The 18,449-nt window shown below is 46.2% G+C and overlaps 1 protein-coding gene across 3 annotated transcripts in view; it reads right to left on the reverse strand.

Annotated features, from left to right (window-relative positions):
• Positions 1-1,229: 1,229 nt before the first annotated feature.
• aux (cyclin-G-associated kinase) overlaps positions 1,230-18,449 on the reverse strand; it is a 66,170-nt gene continuing 48,950 nt past the window's right edge. For all 3 annotated transcript variants that reach the window (XM_075672256.1, XM_075672255.1, XM_075672257.1), the window contains 5 exons: positions 15,092-15,359; positions 13,058-13,375; positions 11,842-11,993; positions 8,981-9,154; positions 1,230-6,136 (listed from right to left, as the gene is read on the reverse strand). In XM_075672256.1, coding sequence (XP_075528371.1) covers positions 6,041-6,136; positions 8,981-9,154; positions 11,842-11,993; positions 13,058-13,375; positions 15,092-15,359 — 1,008 coding nt within the window. In that variant the 3' untranslated portion in view covers positions 1,230-6,040. The remainder of the gene's footprint in view (positions 6,137-8,980; positions 9,155-11,841; positions 11,994-13,057; positions 13,376-15,091; positions 15,360-18,449) is intronic.

Raw genomic sequence — 18,449 nt, forward strand, 5'->3', positions numbered from 1 at the left:
CTCACTCACGCTTGTACAACTATTCACATCCAGTGGCGTAGCGACGAGGGGGGCCAGGGGGCCGTGGGCCCCGGGTGCAAGGGGCCAGTGGGGTGGGGTGGGGGGGTGTCATATACGTCTGAAGACACCCCTCCTTCCGTGGGCTACACCCGGAGGGGGGGTGGTGACAGAAGACCTCCGGGCCTCGGGTGCCAGACGACCTAGCTATGCCAGTGATCACATCGAAGCTAAACATCTCTTATTCAAAGTTGGGTAGCGTAATTTGTAAAAATACTCGTTCATCTGCAAGAGTCATTTACTTGCTAATAAGCATACTCTGCACGACACACAAAATCGCACTACCCCTTCTTGGTACTGCAGGATGTGCCGACATTTCAAAGTCCAAGGATGTATTTTTCACGTATACTACACCACATTTTACTTCAAATGTGCGATATATCATCAATACATTTGATAGGCACTCGGAAGGCGTCGTATGGCGTGTGGCGTCAGAGCCAGTAGCACTATTTCCTTTATGCTCTGCATACTAACAGCTGTAAACTGTGGCTTCTGAGATCCCAAAGGCACACTTTTGTGCCGGTGCGATCTCGAAGGCCACATGCAAACAGTTTATAAGTGGCCCTAACTACAGCATCCTAAGCTCAGGGTGGTGCTCGGCAGAGGACGACCTTTAAAGATTCGCACATGTAGAAGTGTTGTCGCGGCCGATTTGATGTGCGGAAGTATTATGCAACACTAACAATTTGTTACTTGCGAAAATTTTTGGAGGTTTTTCTTTTACCTACAAGGAAGATGCTATTGCGGCATCCAAAATGCCCTCAGCCTCATCGCCAGCTGCTCCAACAGCACCATATGATGCCAAAGAAAACAAGCACAACATTTTGCATTGTCTCATTGATTCCTCAACAGCATGTATTTATGTATATATTTATAATATTTACATCAACGGACACACTTTCAGTCAGAAACACAATTTTGCAGGCAACATGGAAACTCGACACCAAAAGAACTGGCAAGAATAAAGCAAACACACAGAGAGAGAGAGAGACAGAATTGGGTAAAGGCTGATTACAGCAAGCCTCCACGTTTGAGAGCCGCTTGTGGAATGAAATCCTGCTGGCCGTCGAGCTTCCAACAAGTACGGACAGACGAGAAATATGCACTGCACAGAAAAAGCAAGGGCACATGTACTACGCTCGACTTTTGTTTGTGTCCTCCGAGTAACCACCTTGTGTCCTCCGAGTAACCACCTCCGTGATAAGTTTTCAAAACTAGTTTTCCTGTTTTAAACTAGAAAATGCAGCGCTGCAAATAAAACATCACGAGCGCGTATGAAGTTTTACTACTCAACAGGAGCACTTAATTGGTATTGAAGTTAAATTTTCTTCCTACCTTCTATCTTTCTCTCTACTATTTTTTTACTGAACTTTAGCAAGCGTACTGTACCATGTCCTTGGTAGTTATTAACATCCAATTTGCAGGCATTTGCATTTATGTAAGCTGTCACTGCCCTCAAACGCTAATTAGGCATCTACTTAAGAATTGGCCCGTACTGTATATATTTCCTTAGCTTGTTAATCTACCAGGCACTGAACTCAATATTTAATGACATGCCAGTAATTCAGTAATGCAGCGAGTTTGATATGCAAAGTGGTTTTTAGCACACACATTCTGCTCGTTTAAGAAACGACACACACTCTGCTTCCAACAGACTAAGGTAAAAGGGAAACAACTATTTACATTTTTCAATTTGCTACCACTTGCAAAACAGTCTTTCAAGCAGTCTGCTAAAAAAGCAGCCATGTATTTCTGAATGCTTGGCTAATTGCTAAAGAATTCGCAATTATGATTAACATGCCAAAATGTGAAGATGAAAGTATCAGTCTCCTCTTCAGTCAGCATCTTCATCTTTTGGCATTTTGCTCATAACTGTGAATGTACTAAGTACCACAAACAAGTACCAGAGAGTAATACATTATCACAGAAGAATTCTACACGAGACAATTGGGACATTCAGAGTCAAATCGGGAAAATATTCAAGAGGACACAAAGGCAGGAGAAAGAAAGCCCTCAGCATCATTTGTAGGCACAGCATAGATGCAAACAGGCGCACTTGTGGGAAGCTTGACGACGTAAACAGACAAGCTCTCCTCATTTCTATCACAGACAAAAAAAACAAAAAACAAGAAGCTCTGTCACCATCTCTGCCACCGTATATTACACTCATGGTGCGCACCTCACACACGACAACGGGTACTTATTACTCGTTAACTCATTGGATAATCTTTTTTCCCTTACAGGCTTGGGGCACTAATCGGCTTGCAACTGGAGAGACAAGAGGTGTGGCACTATCTATACATCATCAAGGAGAATGCCTCACGAAGGCATCCCTCTAGAGACCGATGAGCAAAATGTACAGATCACCACTGGATGTCCCTCAGACGAATGACCGTGGGAAAAATCTGATAGCTCCCTCTACCAGGAACTCGGTTCCTGCGTTAATCATGCCGTTAAAGCTATCCTTGGGCAATGACTAAGCCCCAATTTGCACTCATTTCCATCTGTTCACTGAAGGGCTCAATGTTGCAAGTTGTCTACACCAACCATGCTTGAAATTAACATGACTTCACAGACTTAGCATAATGAGCTACAGTGCATTTGTAAAGTACAGTGCACAAAGTTGTCAGGCCACTCTGTGTGTCACTGAACCAGTTGCCAGGTCATGTCGTGGGACTCGCCTACATCCCCAGTCTTCCCAGGCTTTTTCGAATATGTCTTTGTAAACATCCTCTGTATTCTCATCAACAATGAAGAGTTGTCCCATAAAGACGATGCTTTAACAGTAAATCAAGTGCTTGCAGCAGAGTTAATTTTATGCTGAAGCATGCTGGCCAATGTTTAATGTGGTTGCAAAAAGACGTATTGCTCATATTTCTTTCCGCAATAAATTAGAAGACAATTAGAAGTTAGAATGCATTGAACACTAACTAGCTGCTTTCTCTGACAGTGAAGAGCCTGGAAAACTGATAACATTGCTGTGCTAACCTCTCTACAACACTACTAATTACGGAAGATGTCTTGGCAACTTTTGGCCCACATCTTGGCAACTGCTCCAGCCAAATGTCAACTGTCCTGAACAACTAAGTTGCAACAAACTGCTGTTTGGACTAGCGTCCGTGCACAGCCCAATCACAGAGCACCCTTACAATGATTGTTGCAGCAACTGAAAGTTCTCTGCAACACACGCTGCCTACGACAGCCTCGATTTCAAGTGGCTACACCCGGTGCATGCCTCAGTTCCCAGAGAGATGCCTCCACGCTGCTTCTAAAAGGGATGAGGGACACAGGGTATTCTAAAGCCTGTCTTGTAGCCTAAATGTGCCTGTTTGGTGCGACATTCTTCGCTAAGCAGCGAATACTCATGCCGACGCCGACGAAACGGCATTGGTGAAGCACCCCGCCCCCTCGCATGACATCAAGGTGTTCTTGCACATTCGCGACTTCAACCTCAATGACAAGCACATACACAGTGCGAATCTGTTACCCACTTGTGACAAGCAGATAACTATGCAACACCCAAGAGCAGTGGTAGTAGTACATGGCGTAGTAAAAGAAATCGACAGAAAGGCGGAAGAAACAATAAAATCGACTAAAATGACAAACATGTCATGGTAAACGCGCTGCTCTCAAATCCAACTGTAGAACCAAACCTCACACACAGCCTCCTACTGCTGTTTTGAACATTCAGTTGCCAAGTATTACGCCAGCTGCATTACCTCCGACATGTTGATATATCACACACGGCTCTATCACCAGTCACAACGACAAAGCCAGATCTGCATTTCGAGTTGACAACATAAGTGTGGTCCTCCGTGCACAAAATGTGTCAAAGCATGCCGTAGTGTTCATCGAACGTGCATCCCGCCCGTAAGAAGAGGTGTAGAGTAACCAGGCTAATCAAAACATGGCACATGACCTGGACAGCGTTCTGTATGCAACGAACGAAGCCCTCTAACTTTGAGGGGCGAGGTTGCGAATCTCCTCCTGCCACTGAATGCCCTCCAATGAAGACAAAAGCACACGAATGACTTTGCACAAACCAGCTGAAGTACTTTGATTAATAAGTGTAACAACAACAACAACAAAAATTCACGATACAGGAAACACGTAGCGGTTAGTTTTGAAGCGAAGACTAAAAATATACTGTGCAGCTTTCACAGAGTGTGTGTGTGTCGTCATGCTCGCAGATATTTTGCTGGTACTGCACCTGTCTGCTACAGAGGTACTGGTTAGTGAACAGCAAGGATATGGTTAACACGCCAACTAAATAAACAAGCCAACGTAAAGAAAATATTCAACATACAAAGCACCTATTGATAAGAACAACTCGGAAAGTTGGGAGCCAGGAACACAGCCCACTGGAGGGAATACAATAGCGACACATTTTTTCTTCACTTGTTTGCATGTGACTGGCAAGGCTTTTACAGAAATTTACGAAACGAAGCCGACGCAGGATGTTCATCTTATTTTTTTTGATCCCCATAAAACTAAAACTTGGTGTGACAATGATATGCAAATATAAAGAGCTGGAATGACAACACTGCGCAAGATGCCTTCGTGCTGTATGTAATGCCGAACTCAACCACCTACCATGTAGGCAGTCGAGTAAAAACCTAGCTACAGAAACAAAAGTGCACCCCCAAGGATGTCAAAAAAAAAAAAATAATAATAAAGACTACAGAGTTTACAGCAGCAGACTGCAAGACTGGCTCAAAATTGAAACAAAAGGAAAGCCGCAAGGCAGAAATGCGGTCCCAAAACATTATGTACAAAAGGTTCACAAAAAAAAAAAGAAAGAAAAGGGGGGGGGGCACATTTAAAGTATCAACAGTTGAGCATACGTCTAGAACATTACGCCTAGCTATGAACAGTATCTCGGTCCATGTGGACCGACGCCAGCTATCAAGTGCATTGGAAAAAAAGAAAGAAAAGATAGTACTGTCTAGTCTTACGCACACGAGTACTGGTTAAGGCCTTCTTAAATCAGAGATTCGCCAAAGGTGAAAACTAGAAATTGTACAAAATGAATAAAAAAGAAATCAGAAAGCACATTTATAACTGGATCAAATGCTTGTTGTCTCACTGAATTCCCAGTCCCAGGCAGCTTCCTGTTTTACCATTTTCCATAGCGAGACTGGTTTCCAACGGCACAGCATTTGCCTATTAGAGTATGTTCAAGTGCTTCTTATTGGTTTTGAACTTTGACCACATTAAAAACTGAAGTGACTACAAGTTTTTCAATACTGCTCAGGTCTATGTCACTGCCACTCTTTGAATATGTGGATAACACGCAGCAGGCGCAACTGATTCAACTTTGAAGAAGCAGAGACAGCATTTGCCCCGTGAACGTACAGTGCCGACGGCACTGTGCCTCACTGATATTGTCAAAAAAAAGAAAAGAGAGAGAAAAAAGGAAGGGTTAAACTTGAACCTCGCTCAAAACCAAACCTTCAGAAGTATCCTGTGGCCGAGAGCCAAGTCAAGACAAGACTAACAACTGGCAGTTGACCGGGATGCATTGATTCTAACCAGCCGTCGATCTCAGACCAGAAACAGGTCGATCTCCCCCCCTTGTATAGCACTTCCAAACTCTTCAGGAACGAACTCAACGCACACATAAATGTCAACAATATGTAACAATTTGGTGTATGCCGACTTGTGACAAGAACCGCTTATTCGGCGATGGGTAAAACAATGACCAAGCACAAAAAAAAAAAAAAAAAAAAAAGAAAGCATAAGATAAAGGTCCGTGATTGTGTTCAAAATGTATGCACGCGGCCGGCACGTGGATACCCCTGCTCTTGCCATTGCTGCTTGCGGCTGCTCTCTTGCTCGCTTTTTCTGGCATTCACGCTGCATGGGCACTGCAGAGCCCGCGTCACTTTCGTTTTCCGTCCCTGCGCACTTCTTGCTGCTGCCACTCCACTGACGTCGTGCGAGGGGAGCAGAGGTGAGAGGTGAAGTCCAGCCCTTTTCCTGACTAGGCAAGTCCCTGCTGCTTTTCGAACTCACTCCAGGCATCGTTGAGCTCCATGAAGATGAGCTTGGCCAATTCCTCATGCTCTGTGCCGACAAGCTGGTCAGAGAGGAAGGAAAGGGAGAGCAGTTGATCACTCACTCAAAATCAATCTATCAATTAATCACAAGATCAATGACTCAATCATCTCTCGATGTCCCACTCCATTAATTACACAGACTGTAAACCTCAAGTGAAAAACGGTCTGTTAGCAACTCCAAGGAGTCAATGTGGAACTGGAAATAACCAACAATACAGCTACAATGAAAAAACAAAGAAAAAGAAAAGAAAAACAGCTTACAATAGTCAAATACTCTTCTTTTCATTAAGCTGTGTTTTGAAATCAAGAAAGGCTATGATGCTTCTCTCTAAGGGGAGTGCTCTTTTTATTAGAAACTTGATGGGTCAGACATTGGATAATCAGACTGGATGACTAAGTAGTAGTTCCATTCCTACTTAGTTCCATTCCGTACTACTTAGTAGCCAGTTTCATTCCTGCAGTGAGCGTCGTCGTTGCCCCTCGTAACTGAGCCAATGAACACAGCAAAGGATAAAAGCGAACGTGGAGTGCAGTGGGAGATGAAAGACTGCGATAGCGAAGAGAGCGCGACGAGGAAAGTGGAGGAGAAGGGTACGACAAAAGCGTGAGAAGAGAAGCGTAGTCCTGTGCAAGACAGGCTTTGCAGTGAGATAGCACCAGAGTAGCATGCGTTGTCTGCAAGAAGAAGTGCTGCAGGAGCGGAGCTCTGTCTGTGGCTGCTGCAGTGAATCGTGCCCACGCGTCACCCATGCACCGCATCTCGCAATCTCTCGATTAGCGAGGCAGTTGCTCCGCACATCGCTTCGTTTGCAACGTGAATAGCTTTCCTTGGCTTTTTTGCCCGTTTTCGCCGTCGCGGCAGTTGGTGGTAGTCAATGGTCGGTGCTCGGACATGGAATAAAAAGGCACCAAAGGAAAGGGCACAGGCTCTCACATAGCTTGTGCAGCCTGGAAGAGCAGGAGGGCACTGTCGAGCACGAGCTCTCTCACAACCTAGCTGCAGGGAGGGGAGGAGCGGCCACTCACTGGCTGGCTCGTTTGCTGGGGGCTACTTGCCTACATTGACAATCATTGCTGGTAGTTTCTGCAGATTTCTTTCTTGGAGGGGGGGGAGGACCTGACGTCCAGCAATGTACAGCACATTAGTGCTTCGACACTGGTGGTGCGTGAGTAGTCTGAATTTACAATATTCTATTCAAATATGCTAGTACTTGATTTGAAAGGCAATTTTACTATTCAAAATATTTGAACTGCCCAAAAATTGCCTTTGTCGGTTCTCTAAGTTAGCTTCGCCACACCACAGATGTGTTATGCGACGAAGCATACATAATATGCTGCGGTGAAGCATATTTGCCGTGCAGTGAAGCAAATCAAAAGTAAGAAGGGTGGATTGTCACGGGACCCCTGCTAGTGCTTATGGCTACCCGACATTATCCGCTCAAGCAGCCACACTGTGTTGTTTCTTCATGAATATGAACACCAGCCGCCAGGTGGAAACCTCTGTCTGCTACTAATCTGGCTAAGTAACTAAAAAACATGGTTTCTTCCAAACTACAAATTTGAGCAAATAGCAAGCTTGGCAATGTTTCTAGACCCACTTTCTAAAGTAGTAGAGTACGGATGCTTCAACGGCAAAGTGGGTAAAAAATTTGGCTTTAGATAAAGTAAGGAAAATTTCCACACCAAGGACTCCTTCCATGTCGGCCCTGTCAAAAGACTAATCATCAAGCAGCAGCAATTTTCACTACCATCAGCTCAAGTTAAGCGATATGCACGTGTTAAACGTTTGGACCAAAAAGAACATCAATTTGAGTAGCTCTGTAAGCATAGTGCCCAATGTTGGCTCGGCATGCAAAGAGATACCTGCGGATACCAGATATACTAGTGTGTCCAGTGAGAAGTTCTTTTCGGTGTCTGAATGAATTGTGACATGCAGGAGGGTGTAGCCGCTCCCTAAACATGTTGAGAAGCTATCCTTCCTTCATGACAACATTAAATACCTGAAGTTATAATACAGCTAAGAAAAATCGTTCTAGTAGATAACTTCGTTGACCCCAAAGCATAATTTTCTTATAAGGTACTTGCTGTGCAAGAAACTTTTCTTTGTACCTCTGGTTGGTGAAACGAATGAATTTTTGCAAATCCAATAGCGCAATGTGATAACTAGTTCGCCTGCCGAGTCGGCGCCATGAACTGGGCCGAGTGTCACAACGTACCCGCGGAAGATGGAGCACGTGCTCGAGCGTGGAAGCACGAGGTGGCAGGTGTCGCATGTGCAGTGAAGAAAAATAAAAGAAGACAAACACCTATGAATAAGCAAGCGCCACAAAAGCGAATCAGCAAATAAAGTGTGGCTGATGCAGCGTAGAGAAGGAGACGAGACCACGTTGGCAGAGCAGACGGAGCTGAGAAGTGGAGCAAGGAAGACGCGTTGGCTTGGGTCGGATGTCAACATTCTGGAGGTCAACAACTGTCAGAGGGACTCGGTCAAGCGCCAGCACACGAGGAGACCTCTTAATGACACGTCTTCCGCTCCCGCCTACCAGCCGACAAACAAGAGTCCGGGAAAGCTTGACTGCCATGTCCGCTCATACAGCTCATCGAGTGACGCACCACACCTGCTTCGTGGGACACCAGACTGAGTGCACTGTGGTAGTCGGCCTGAACGCTTTGTTCATGTGTTCATTTGTGTTCATGTATTTGCACTTTTTATGTTTGAATATATGTCTGTGTGCTGTGATTGATGCCATTCCTTCCTTGCTGCCCTCAGGGGCGCCTGCGACTTTCACAATTGAGCCTGCTCCCCAAACTACATCGAAACTGAAAATTTGATACTCGCACACCCCTAATCGCAACTCGCGCACCTTGTCGGGATGTACGGCGAGGCAGGCCTTGCGGTAGAAGCGCTTGACGTCTGCTGGTGACACGAGCTGGTGCATGCCCACCTCGGTCCAGCGGCAGCCCTCCCAGATGACAGTGTGCAGCGAGCACAGCAGTGCCCGGATGTTGCGCTCCTTCTTCGTTGTCCAGTCCATGATCTGTGACGGCAGAACAGAACAAATGACCGTGCATCGTGTAGCCATTAAAGGCAGCCATCGCACCTTTCATTCGCTGGAGAAGGATGCACTTCACTATGTGACACATTCACATCGCAGGTTTGCACATTAGGTTGGCTAATCCATGACAGTAAAGGGCCGGCGACTACTGGCCATGTATCCCATACAGTAAAGCTGGGCAACGACTAAACATTCTAACTTAAATTACCAGATTAAAAAAACTTTATTCTGGGACTTTATGTAACAAAACCATGATCTGATTGTGAGGCACAAGGTAGTGGGTGCACTCCAAATAACTCAAGATAACTCCTGACCTGAAGATATAAAATAAGACGCCACAGACATGATGAGAAGGGGAAGAGGACCATGCATTCTTGTTTTTCCGAGCACCCATTTCTTGTGGGATAAACACACACTTTTACAGTTAGGCTGTACATATATGGCTAGCGCATTTCCGTTATCTGGGAACAACCTGCGAACTAGCTCGTGCGTTTGTCATCATCGTTTCCTTTCACAGCTGGCTCCGCTGCCACTCATTGCTTAAGGGGGTATGAGCCATTCATTTGCAAGAGGAAACTATTATTATCATCATCAACTACCTTCATCAGCAATGGCTCGAGCATCGTTGTCTTCCACAGCTGGTTCTGTTGCCGCTCATCATTCCAGCGTAGAATTTCATTTCTCTTCTGTCATCGTAAAGGGGAGGCCGCATGAAATTTTAATTCTTGGTGGTATGAACCGTTGCTCAAGGGGGTATTAGCCATTTATTGTCTCAAGTAAGGATGCATTTAATAACAGAGGTTATGTGAGAATGTGTGTGCATATTTATTGTCACGATGGATGGATGGATGGATGGATGTAAACATTATTGAAATTATGGCAAAGTTTAATGGCCCCGGGGCTCAGGTCTCCAATGAGTGGACTTCAAGGCCTTGCTTCATCACCACCTCTCGGGCCTGCTGGACTGCCCACTCTTGTGTCTTGAGGTTAGAGCTGCGCAAAGTGGCGGTCCACTTTGATGCAAGAGCTTCCGGATCTACTGCCATTTTAGCTGCTATAACAGGACACTCCCACGTGTGCGAGAGCATCGCTTTAGTTGCCTGACATGACTTGCAAAGAGCACTTGGGTATTGCACGGGGAAAATGTGCTGCAATAACACCGGAGTGGGGAAGGTGTGTCTTCAGTTCGCCAGACAACGGCCTGGTGACGTTTCAGATGACTGCCTGTCTAACTGGTAGTGCTTGGTGATGTATCTGACTAAGCATTCTCGCGTGTTTCGTACCAGGGGGTCCGAACTTGAAGAGATGGTCTCCAACTCTGTGGGGCCGGTCAGTTCTGGCGTAGAGTGGCGTGCTACCTCTTTCTGGTTAGGGGGGCCCTCATAAGTAGGGGTGGTGACGGGCGCTGGGAACCACATGATCACGGTGCTATCGAAGCGCTGTCAACCAGCTTTCCTTAGGATCTGGAGAGCTTCGGAGGAAATGCACCCCCATGCGCAGTTACAAACTGTGGATTGTGACCACCAATCGGAAATATAAATATGTTTGTACCTTCGTTCAAAATTCTGTCACCTCTGTGTTGTGTGCTAAACAGCTTCGCTGATCGTGCATCTTCAAAGAGTAGAATGGCTCATGATTTTTTAATGATCATTTATAAGTGATAATTTTGTTAATGATAATTTACCTACAAATTCAGCACACAAGCAGCAGTAAACTGAAGACAGCAGAACCCAACAAGCTTTTTAGACCACGGAAAGTGAGTGCACGGGATGCGGATGGATGCGGTCGAAAATTAAAGAGGGGATGAGGGGACATCGCGCGAACTTGTCGTTGGCCTCTCCATTAGTGAGCTCTTTACCACTGGCACGGAGCGCGGCCAACTCGTGTGAGGTTGATCACCGTGTGGGGCGGCGCCGAGTGACGTGACGCGCATGCCCCGTTTTTGTCTCTCGCACAGATTGGCGTTATAACACGCTCACAATAACCCACAGAAACCACCTGCCACGGAGATGAAAAAGCCTCCTGTTTTCTTGAAGAGAACTGGAAAGCAATACTTTCTAAGCAATAGAAGACTTGCCATTAAGCACAGTACGGCCCACTATCAAACTGAAAGCCCCATTGATATTTAGGATAACTTCGCTATTTCTTCAGCTTCAGAGCAAAAAAAAGCACATAGTAATTCTATTTGACAGACATACCATCGAGAAAAAAATAATAATTTACCAGACCTTCGTATATGAACTGAGTTATCAGTGCTGGCCTACTAATTTAGTATGCCAGTAGTAGTGTTTAATTTAGTAAGAGCAGAGCATACTATGCAGCTCAATCCATAGGTATCTAAGTTACTGACAGCTAGCAAGATTCTTGTTAAGCAATGTAATTAGCCTCCTGAGCATGCAAAGCACTGAGTTTTTGCACAAAATTTGGAACCTCAAAAGTTTGTCATAAATTTTCCGATACTTGATTCAATATTCGGCTTTCTTTTCCTTTACTTGATTCAATATTCTATTCGAAATCTGCTATTCAGTATTAGCACACCCCTAAAATACACACGTCTATTACATCGAGGTTCAATTGTGCCTGATATGCAAAAACATTTCAGAGTTATTGTTCCAGAGAAAGAAAATACGAAGAAAAAGTGAAGAAAAGCACAGGCCTTGCTCCCTCACCATGAGCTTGATCGGGTCCATCTCCTTGGCCATCTCTGCCCGGCGGAGTTCGGCAATTGTCTTAGGGCCTGTGTCCTTTTTACCAAAACCTGAGAACCCTTGCGTGCCCAGAAGGTCCTCAAATGTGTCCTCCGTCAGCTTCGCCTTCTGGCCTGTGAACATAAACAGTGAAGGAAAAAAAACATATCAGGCTCTCTCTGATAATAATGAAATCTGAAGGAAGACTACAAGTTCTTTTGACAGCTGTCACGAAAGCTGTGAGTACGCTACTACTGGGGTTATGTGCTCGAACACTGACTGACGGAGTGCGACACTCCAAATGGACACAGGGGCTGCAAGAGATGCCACAGTGGGGGAGGGAGGAGGGACAAAAAGGAAGGAAGGAAAGGCAGGGAGCCATAATGGGGGCTCCGGTTTAAACATGACCACTTGGGGTTCTTTACCGTCCAGCCAAAGCACCATACACAAACACTTCTGCATTCCGGCCTCATCGGAATGCAACCGCTGTGACCAGGAATTAAACTTGTGACCTCGTACTCAATAGCAGGACTCCTCAGCCACTGAGCCAACGTGAAAGGTGGTCCATGAAACACTCCTTTGTAGCCTACTCGCAGTTCTTTAATGTGCACCCAGAAACGTTCTTGCATTCTTGTCCCATTTGAATGTAGCTGCTGCAGTCAGTTCTCAAGCCAATGACGTCGTGCTCGGTAGTGTTAACGCCACAGCCACAAAGCCATTGTGGCAGGTCATGCAGCGTTGCATTTCAATGTGGTCTGCTTCACCACATGCCTAAAAGGAAATAAATGTAATTCTCAGCGATACGAACACGATAACTGACCTGGCCAGCGTTTTTTGCTTCACCGGTGGGTGCTGGAGACACCGAGCTGATGCATTGTGGTATACGATGAAAGCGACGTTTTTATGATGCACTGTGACTGCATTTGGCCCACCAGCGATCACCCAGTGCTACGTGGTGGCGCAATAAGCGCTGGCCGCCTTGCGGGCCGATTATCGTGTTTGAATCGCCGAGCACTCTACACGCACAGCTTCGAACGTGTAGAAATTGTTGTCTCATGCACTTCTTTTATAGCATCTACAATATTGTGGTGGTGCCATTTCCAAACGCTTGAGCATGAGCATTATCTGATAAGCTTATTGGAGTGCAAAGACGTCTGAAGCGACATTAGGATGGTCAATACGCGAAATTGTTTCTAACCATTGCTGTAAGGTGCCCCAGCCGAAGCTGCAGTCTTGTCCACGAATATGCTGCTGCCAGCTGGCGCGGCCGCAGCGCTGTAGTTTGGCTTCGAAGGAGCCGCCGTGGCTGTAGGGGCAGCCGGAGGAACGGTGCTGCCTGGTCTCCACTTTGCACCATTGGCGCCAGCCCCGCCGACCTGTGTCCCACTGCCAGTCGGCTGTGGGCTGCTTGTGGCTGTGGCTGGCTTTGGCTGCGACCAAGCCGGGAAGCCAGTTGCGGTTGCTGCTCCCGTCTTGGAGGCTGCACCGGCGCCAGTGGAGCCACCTGTTAGATTTCCTGTAGGAAACAAACCATCGTAACTTTTAGTCCACTGTGATGATATTAAGAATTGGACATGTTTTCGGAACTATATATGCCGTTTTTGTTTACTTGTTCTTTTGCCCAATTATTAACAGCACAGTATTTTATAACCAGCAGCAGCCAACCCTAAAGGTGTTAATTTATTGCATTTGTGGAAGAACACTGTGCACTTTAGTTATGTTGAATTCCAATGGCGGAGTCGGAGCAGCCGACGGACTCCGCGAGCGAGCACTCGACTCTGGCGCAGAGCAGCGCCTCCAGATCCGCGAGTGGAACACAACCTGCGCCGCCGGAGCAAGGCGGAAGCGGAAGTTCTATCACCGAGTTACCCAGGATACCTTGCGTGTTGTCATTTCCTTCCGCTGTTTGCTCCCGGCACCGCCGCACCGGTCACTTGTCTTTTCAGCGCCGTTCACCTGTTGTTTTCTTAAAAGTGTGGAATGGATATCTCGCGAAGCGTGCAGCAGCTTTTGCTTCCTCGTGAGTCGTGACCGGTGGCGCCTCCCAGCAGACAAACGTAAAGGAAATACGTCACGCAGAGTTCCGGTCCACTCCGCCGATTTTGGCGGAGCATCTTTTTCTGCTCCACGGAGTGACTCCTGCTCTGAATTCCCTCCAGCTCTCTCATTGGAACGCCTTACTCCCGCCCTCACTCAGCCATTGGAACAAACTTGCTCCGAAACGAGCAGAAAAACTTGCTCCGACTCCGCCATTGGAATTCAACATTAGTCCTGCACAGGTTTCAAAATGTGTAATCCTACCTCAATGCGGTTTGGTTAGTGACCACAAGTTTCTGTAGTGACACCTGTAAAGCCACATTTGACTGATAGGGTTCAACGTCCCAGAGCCATGCCTTGGTTATAAATAGGGTTCTTCAGGTGTGTGGTAAGGAGACGTTACACACCACGAAAAAAAAGACTCGCCTCCCAGTTCCGTAATTATTGAGAGAGGGTCGTTTAAATTTATTTTAGCAGCCTCAAGCTTGATGAGCAGGTTGTGCAAGGAGTCTGTTGCTAGGGCGAATGCCTTCACCTCCTCACCCTTTTTTCAAGGGCCCCGTAAGCCAGAGCTTTTCGGATATATCCCAACCACCACACTTTTTACCGGCAAGCGTTTTTCGGATTTTATTGGATTAATCCAAAAACGCAGAGCCAGGTGGCTAAGTTTAAACCGGAATATGCCAGGTAAACCTAGAACTTCAATACAGGGTCTTGAATATTTCGCTGTGCGTGTTCAAAAAAAGATTTTTCGTTCACCGCTGCTCTGTTCTAGCTCAAATTATGATTTAATTAAGCACGGCAAACTGGATGAATAGCCCCTATAGTAGCGTTTTTCGTACACTGCCAAGAGATTTCAGTTGCAGAGAGCTCAGAAAGCAAATGACTAATTAGTTACTATATTAGTTAGGTTTTAACTCAAATAGCATTTCATTGTTTTCTGAGCAAACATACTCTCAATGGCCAGGAACATGTTCCAATTTTCCTTGATGTGGTACTGCGTGTGGGCCTCTCAAATGACCTGCGCGGCACACAAGCACTCCGCGCAGCTGCAATGGCAGAAAATTGAATCTGTGACCTTGAGCTCAGCCAGCTGAAGGTCATAGCCACTAAGCCATTGTGGTTGCTTCAAGATGAAGTTTCAATGAACCCTCTGACTAGATATGTTTCTAGGGTAGAACAGTTTAAAACAGACCTAGGTCCGCAAATGGGTCAGCCTTGCGCCCAAGCGCCTCGAGGTTGGGCGTGGAAGCATTCCGGGTCAATCCAGATCCTGGTGTCCCTGCTCCGCTGCCGCCGGTCGAGGGTACCAGCGGCACCCAGGTGCTGCCCGGGAACAGGGTGTCCCACGTCCCCGGCATGGTGTCAAGTTTGGCGGCAGCCCCGCCACTCTGAGTCGTCGCCGTTGAAGCGGCAGCCATGTTGAAGGCTGACACGCTGTTTGGGATGCCACCCTGCTTGTGCTGCACAGAAGAGGGCCAGAAAACAAAACAGTCTCAACACAACTGCAAAACACAAACTGCGCTTAAAATCACTTGCGAATCACTTGCCTCATGCATCGCCCACACCAAAAGAGAGAGAGAGAAAATGAGAGAAAAAAAAAGGTTAAAAGCAAAGCGGCGCACTGGCACCCATCCCTTAACTCAGTCCCTCTCGCAGCGAGCATGATAGTAGCTTCACAGGTGAAGCCACCGAAACAACAGAGAGCCCAGTTCGAAGATAGCGCCGACAAAGCACAAAGCTGTGTCGCTTCCAGCCTTTTATTATCGGGCAATCCAACAATCCAGCATGCTTCGAGAATCAGCACATTCCTGTCAGCTATCGCAGTAATAAGAAGGCATGGATGACCTGCGACTTGTTCGAGGAGTGGCTGCTCGAGTTGGACAGCATAACTGAAAGTCAAGGAAGAGTAGTGCTGCTACTGGACAACTGTAGCGCACACAGTGTTAACCCGAAGCTGACCTCGGTCAAATTGATGTTTCTGCCTCCAAACACGCCGGCAGGCCTGTAGACATTGGACGCCGGCGGTATAGCCAACTTTATAGCTTTATATAGGCAGCGCATGCTGGAATGGCTAACCTTAGTCATTGACCACACAGCTCCTGGCACATCGGGCCATGCTGGCGGGCCCCTGCCCTGAAAATCAGCCTTTTGAAAGCCGTGCGCTTCATCTATGGTGCGTGGTATGAGGTGAAGCAGTCCACCATACAAAACTGCTTCAAAAAGGTGGGCTTTGTGTGCCAGCACAAACCTACCCCCCCTACTGATAGTGAGACCAACACAGTGGATGCTGCCGACTTAACCGACCTCTGGGAGCACATCCCTACTGGTGACACAGGTGGTGCGTCGATGGAGGAGTTCTTGACTGCAGACAGTGCTGCCTCGTTCTGCGATGAGATCACCGACAAGGTGATCGCCGAATGTGTGCTGTCACGACAGTCTGCAATGTTGTGGACAGTGGCGCCCGCAACAGTGACAATGAGATCAACAGTGCTCCTTGACCTCGACCTCAATGTCCACATAAAGTGCATTGTCATCTATTGACTCCTTAATTGATTTTATGCATTCCAAAGGATTGCTGCCAGTGTTCGCGCAGCAGCTGGAAGCTATGCATACCACAGTTGTGAAGCTGAAACTGCCGCAAAAGCAAGTGCAGATTTCTGATTATTTCAGCACACCTACTGCTTGACAAGATCTTTGGCACTAGAAATAAAGTTTCGTTTTTCACAGCCTACTTTCTACAACATCTATTCTTTAGGGCAAGTGGCGAATTCGGCTTCGGAACTACAAAGGTACGATTGGTGGCTTCTTTATTATGGAAGTCCAGTTTTTTTATTTATTTATTTAAGTGTGGCCTGCCTGTAGTTAAGGCCTTAGGTAGGAGTGGGTATTAGAAGACAATTTACAGGAGTGGTTCATACCATGCGCAGAACTATGTAACAGAACATGTGTGAAAATCCAACACGCGCATAAGAATTGAAGAATTTGCCGTCATGTACACTCGAGATATAGCAATCATCGGTTATAACAATCATATTTTTACGTGTTTCTCGATATCGTTATAAGTTGACTGCACTGTACAACGATGACAAGCTATTGTCATTGCCATTACAGATTTCTGAAGTCCAATCCTATCCACAGGTTGCCCAAGTTGTGGAAGGTGTGGTAGTTTTATGCCTATTCTATGTAGGGTTAATTGCAAGATTCACGAGGGAGGTAGTGGCCGAATACTGCACCAGGGAGGCCAATTCCTGTTCTGGTGAGGGAGTTTCTTTGATCGTTAGTGTGCCTTCCAAGTTTGGTAGCACAAGGACTAGCATAGCCCCACTGGCTCTCAGCAATCTTTTTTTCTTTTTGTTGCCGCTGTCAGGTGCCACTACAAACCTAAAAAATGTAGCGGAATGGATGAGGATTCTAACTTACGACTTTAAGATTAGAAACTGGGTATCCTACCTCTGCCCCACACCACCACATTGAGCTCGCAAGGCGTATCCACTTGGAACAAATTCTCAGGACTGCACCAGTTCCGAAATATTAATTTTCTAAATGTTAGACGGAATGCACTGATGTTCCTGTTACTTTTTTTTAAAAATATGTTGCGTGCCATCTGCCACAGGCAATTTTTTTTAAAATTTGGTGCGGCTAAAAAAAAAAATGTCCCTGTATGTTTGCCAGGCAGTCACAGTTTGCAAGGAATTTAGGAAATCAAAAATATGAAATAGCCATAGTCGGCACCGAAGATGACTTGCTCTGAGCTGTCGAGTCCAGTGTAGATCTGAGGCAATAAATTTTCTTTGTGCAAGCGAAAACAAATCGCCCTTTCTTTCAGCTTTATTGAGAAACACTCATGAGGAGACAACCAAGGGCACTGCATTTTTCAATTTCATCCACGAAAATCGGGCGTGCACTGCAACAGAGGGCTCACAAGAGTCAAGCAACTACGGTAGTTCCACACGCTGTTTGCTATACCAAGGTAAAGTTTGTGAGCCCGTTATGAAAACCTGAGATAGGCCTCTAGAGCGAATGAATGCCTCTACATCTAATCAGTTTCTTGCTGTATGTGCTTTGACTAGGACGTTCAACTATGTTACATCTTATGGCAGTCTATGAAATAGCTGTACGCACTGACGACGAGTGCGATTCATTCACCCAAATGAATGCAGACACGAGTTTCTCGGAGTGTTCAGCCTGGTGGGAAACTCTGTGCACAGAGGATTACCAAAGTAAGAGATGGCAGACCCATACGTTTTGTCGGACAACAGCAAAGGACGTCAAACTAAGTCTTGCTAAACATCCTGTTCTGATTTAGGAGCTTAGAGCTGGTATACTGCGAAATCACAGTGACTGGATAGTACTAGTGGGTTAACCGGAACTTTACCTCGAGCTTCGTTTAAAATACACACGGGTGGGGATTTTTTTTTTCTTTGGCATTCAATGATCCGGTATTGACGAGCCTTGTTGTGTTTCAGTAATTTAAAATCTATGTAGAGTTCGGCAATCTCCTGAATTTTTCTTTTTTGTTGAAATATTTTCACAGATAGGAACACTCCCAG

The sequence above is a fragment of the Dermacentor variabilis genome, chromosome 10, assembly GCF_050947875.1.
Source record: "Dermacentor variabilis isolate Ectoservices chromosome 10, ASM5094787v1, whole genome shotgun sequence".
In the NCBI taxonomy this organism is placed as follows: Eukaryota; Metazoa; Arthropoda; class Arachnida; order Ixodida; family Ixodidae; genus Dermacentor; species Dermacentor variabilis.